This window comes from Berghia stephanieae, chromosome 1 (assembly GCF_034508935.2).
Source record: "Berghia stephanieae isolate SIO BIC M18660-M18661 chromosome 1, UCSD_Bste_1.3, whole genome shotgun sequence".
Taxonomy (NCBI): Eukaryota; Metazoa; Mollusca; class Gastropoda; order Nudibranchia; family Aeolidiidae; genus Berghia; species Berghia stephanieae.
In genome coordinates, this window is record NC_088360.1 from 8591412 (window position 1) to 8596411 (window position 5000).

General features: G+C 35.2%; 1 protein-coding gene across 1 annotated transcript in view; it reads left to right on the forward strand.

Annotated features, from left to right (window-relative positions):
* Positions 1-816: 816 nt before the first annotated feature.
* LOC144967317 (uncharacterized) overlaps positions 817-5000 on the forward strand; it is a 74983-nt gene continuing 70799 nt past the window's right edge. The window contains exon 1 of the mRNA XM_078904401.1: positions 817-2277. Within this exon, the coding sequence (XP_078760527.1) occupies positions 1045-2277 (1233 nt within the window). The 5' untranslated portion in view covers positions 817-1044. The remainder of the gene's footprint in view (positions 2278-5000) is intronic.

The window sequence follows — 5000 nt, forward strand, 5'->3', positions numbered from 1 at the left end:
CGTCATCATCATCATCATCATCGTCATCATCATCATCATCATCATCACCATCATCATTGATCACCATTGTCGTCGTCGGTGAGCGTCAATATCTTTTTGGCATAGTGGGTCTCTTACAACCATTAAAACAAATATGTGGTTTAGTGGTAACGGTTTGCGATCTGATGGTCGAGAGTTCGAGCTCTGCTGAGGGCGGAAAACGTTGGGTTATTGGAGAAGGCTATTAAGAGAAGGCAATTTCTCATCATAATCAGGTGCATAATGAGTACCTAGTCGGTTAAAGCGTTTTCTCGGTCGAAAAGATCGTTCATGATAATATAGATGCAAGTATTGTCCTACACTTTTAGTTTTGCTGTTGGCGTTGGGACCCCTTGCAAAGCGTTTTGAGCTCATGTAGTGGAGGTTGTAAAAATAAAAAGTACGTATTGTGAGAAAGTGTTTTGTCACAATTCAACCGGTTGAATTTTTTAATCATATCGTAAATTACTATCTACACTTATACAAAAGCTTTTTATTTTTTGTGTCTTGTCCGATCTTTACCAATAACCCCATTTGGTTTCCAATGATTAGTGACGGCAGCCAACAAAAGAATAAAACGTGGTTGCATTTCAATTAAGCCAAATTTAAGCCAGAGATGACTAATTTCCTCTTATAATAGTATTCTCATCTCTTATTTTGCCTATTATATTGTTTCGGCAGTTCGTCCATTGTCTATCATCAAAGCATCCTCACATAGATAGTCGAGCACTATACAGATTAGTGCACATGAATGTCTCATAAAATAATTTCCTTTTATTTGTGTTTCTTATATTTCAGAGATCATTATTATATTGACTGTATGAAGTAATTTGGACTCCACATAAATTAGCGACAAATACTCAGAATCTCCAACATTAAATCTCTATAAATGATTTAATATGAGCCATACTTGAACTTCAACTAGGTCCAAGACAAAAGCAAACCAATGAGGAAGATATTGTTTTTCTTTCTATCATACAATTCAATTCTCGTATACAAATGAATCTTAGCTAGACAAAAAAAAACATGCAAGAGATAACAATATCAAAGAGAGACGAACCCATCACAATCACTTCACCAACCCCTTCGCCAGTTCAAAACTCCATCTCCAAACCCTTCCAGCCATACACTTCGTCCTTACCCAATCATTCCTCCAACGCTTACTCCCTGTCATCAGTATTTCACAACTCGGTATTTTTTCCTCATCGATTCGACAAGAGCGCCAATTTTCCTACAACGTCAGTACAAAACGACAACGCAGTTGTTGATCTAACCAATTTGAATCAGTTTCCAGCAACGCTGACTGGAAGTGAATTGGTGGGAGACACAACAAAGTCAACGTTTGGAGACCCATTTCCTATTTTACCGTACAATTTTCCACCTCAGAAGTCTATATTCGATCCAACTTTTTCTTCTTTTCAAAGAGGCGGACTCTCTCGTCTGAACGACAATTTTCTTACATATCTACTAACCTCTTCAAAAGGACCACAGTCGACCGAATCCAAGGCGTTCACCTCCCAAAGCAAAAGCCTCTCTACAGATCTAATTTCCCAACACAGAGAAAACTTCTTGAGAGTGTCTCCTTTGTCATCTTCTGCCAATACTTCTCTAAATATCTCTGCTTTTCACTCTTCTCCGGAAATAAAGAAGCCAAGACTATCAGCATTTAAGTCTAAAAGGGATTTTAACGACAGCTGTCTAAATATGTCCACTAGCAATGAAACCTCTGGAATCTTTGATTTAAAGAATGATCTCGATTCAAAATTAGAAATAGAAAATGGTGACTACGATGAAATCCGTGACAAAACTCAAGAAATCGATTGCCTCACTAAACATCAATTTAACAGTAGCGATTTCTTGCCCATTTCTGCAACTCAGAACAAGGAAATAATGAAACTAGAAACTGACAAAACGAAGCAGGTTCTCAACGACAGAAAATTTACTTCATCGACAGACACATGCTCCGATACGATGGATCCAGTCAACGAAAATACGGATAAGTCTCGTTCTGAAATGTTTGAGACGTTTCAAGCATGGGCAATCAAAAATTATGGAGACTCGGGTAAAACAAAAACAGTAACCAGAAATAAATACAGACGAATAATCAGAATTCTAAGCGGAGAAGAATATTTCACAGCGGAGAACTCCAAATTCAGGTTTTGGGTCAAGGCCAAGGGATTTCAGCTGTCATCTAAGACAGATCATGCAAATGGAATTGGTGAGGGAGATAAGATTCTTCTAGTGCCTTCTAAAGACGGGGTAAGTCAGAATCTTTTTTTTTTTTTATAATGAATATTTAACTCATTGCGTCAGTATGTTTTTTTTTTCTGTCGGAATGAAGCAGAGGACAAATAGTAAGTCTCAAGTCAAGATGATCAGAAATATGAAAAGTTAGATTTGTTTGCTTTCTAAAAAACTCGATAAAGTTTATAGATGTAACCCATGTTTATATCTTTGGCTATTAATTCAATCTTCAGTATTTAAATCACATAAAACAAGCTTAATGAATAACATAAAATAGAACATGATAACAATTTTACATTGAGCATTTCCATCAATTCACTGTCTCATACGCTTTATAATACTTATTTCTCCAGCAGACATAATATGGAACATATTCATTTCATACAATTTAAGTTGCTTATTAGGCGTCCTGACAATCATAAAATATCAGTATTTGCACATAACCAGTACCCACTCACACTGTAGCTGAGTGCAGTAATATTTTTCAAGTGGCTTACAATTACAATACACCTTAGACAAACTTTTGCATTCATTGTCAACCATTCTATCAGTGACCACACTCAATATTGCTTGACTTTGTTATAGGACGATATGCTGAATTGTAAAACCACTGAATATCATTAATAGATGACTGAGTTACTTATACATTCCTTAATAACCAAAAAGGAAAACTCTATACGTAGATAGCAATGATGCTCTCTTTTGTCATTTTGTGAAAGTAGAGCCGCCTTCCACGGAAACGTGTTAACCTGTCACATTACCGTCGTAGGTACTATGAAAAAAAAAACACAACCCAACAAAACAACAAAAAACAATACGTATTTAAATATTTGGCCAGAAAGCTCATCTTCCACATCCCGATTGATTGAATGACCTTCATCTTGCCAACAACTCTTAAACCTGGGACTTTATGGAATTCCCAGGTTAGAGAGGGTTTTATTTTCCTTTTTAGCAAGAAAGGGGCCATTTTAGTCGGTCGATATTTGAAGTACAGATTTTCTGGCCAAAATTTTAAATTTGTATTTTTTTATTTTTAATTATTTTTTTTTTATTCAGAGGGTTGTCTTTGATCCAGGGTATTTGTGAACAGTTGTGTCAAAGCGGTACTAAATCGATATGAACATAGTTCTTGGATTTTAATCTTGACTAATAGAATTTGATTTTATACACATGCCCTTATTGAGGATGGCCATCGGTGTTTGTTAAACAAAATGTGGATGTTAAGAAAAGACTCCCTAACAATAATAACACCGTTCAGTTCTCTCACACAGTAGACCATTTTTTAAAAAGCTTAAATTTCTGTAGAAAAGACAAGTTTATATTATGGTTTCAATTGACCTGCACATATTTGCAGGTCTGATAACTGAATTCCTTATGGGCTCATTGTTGTAATGGAAATCTAAAAGAAAAATGACGCAAAATATTGTCCATTACAGCAATGTTAAACTAGGCCTATAAGTGGGTTCGGACGTCTGACCTGCATATAGGTACACATCGGTTTCAATCACAATTTTAATAGGGAAGAAATCGATATCATACGCTAAGGGACTTTTGGAGGCAAATTAAAGATACGTAGTGTTTTTATGCACCTCCGTTGACGGTGTATCTTAACGGATCGTTTTTATACACCTCCGTCACGCATGCGCATTCCACCCAATTTCATTAGCGATATTGTGTTTCTTCATTTGGACATGGCGAAAGTTATATTGTGACATCTGTAGGATGTCTTTGTTAATAAATTTATATAAAAATATTAATAATTTAAAAAATCGAAATATAAAAACAGAAAATACAAGTTGCATTGAAGGTGAAATAATGTTTTAGAAAGACCTTATTAAATGTGATGAACAGTCAGGTGGCTCCGTAGTGCAGTGGACAAGCTGTCAGACTCCAACCTTGGAAGTACCGGGTTCGATTCCCAATGTTGACTTTTTTTTTTTTTTTTTTTGATTTACTTTGTTTTTGTTTGCTTATTTTTCTTTCTTTTTTTTTTCAAAAACTTTTTATCATGTTTTTAAAAAATCTTCGATTTTAATTTTCTAAATTTATTTATTTATTTGAGATCAGTATTTGTGTGCCATGTTTCTTTTTACTTTTGATTTTTTAAACTATTGTTATTATTCTTTAATTTATTATCGTTGTACATCGGTAATCACTAAGCAGCGTGCTAAACTACAATCTAAAACTATTTAAACCTCATGGACGTATGCAGCAACAACTTTACCATCACCGCCAACGGAGGTGCATAAAAACTGTGCGTTTTTGTACACCTCCAATGGAGGTGTATAAAAACTGTGCGTTTTTGTACACCTCCAACGGAGGTGTATAAAACCGCCACCTTAAAGATATCGTGGACATTAAATCTCCAAATTATGCTTTGTATTATGTCTCGCTTTACGTAATCGCAACAAAGGGATTGTGAATTATAAATCCTTATTATGGGTTTATCGATATCAAATCCGATGCTATGCAGTGACGTCACATAGGATAGGCCGACTAATTTGAAGACGGAAGGCAATCCGGTGAAGACTCAAAGAGATAATTGATTACATATGGAGTTGACTTCAAGGCGTAGTCCGAGGAACTACTAACTGGTGTAAATAGAGCTTTGGTTTGAAATGTGCAGCAAAAACAAAGAATACATTATGGAAAAAAAAACAATGCGCTCGTGCTGTTCATATCAGTGTATATATATATATATATATAAACATTTTAAGTATAATTATTATTACTCCTAC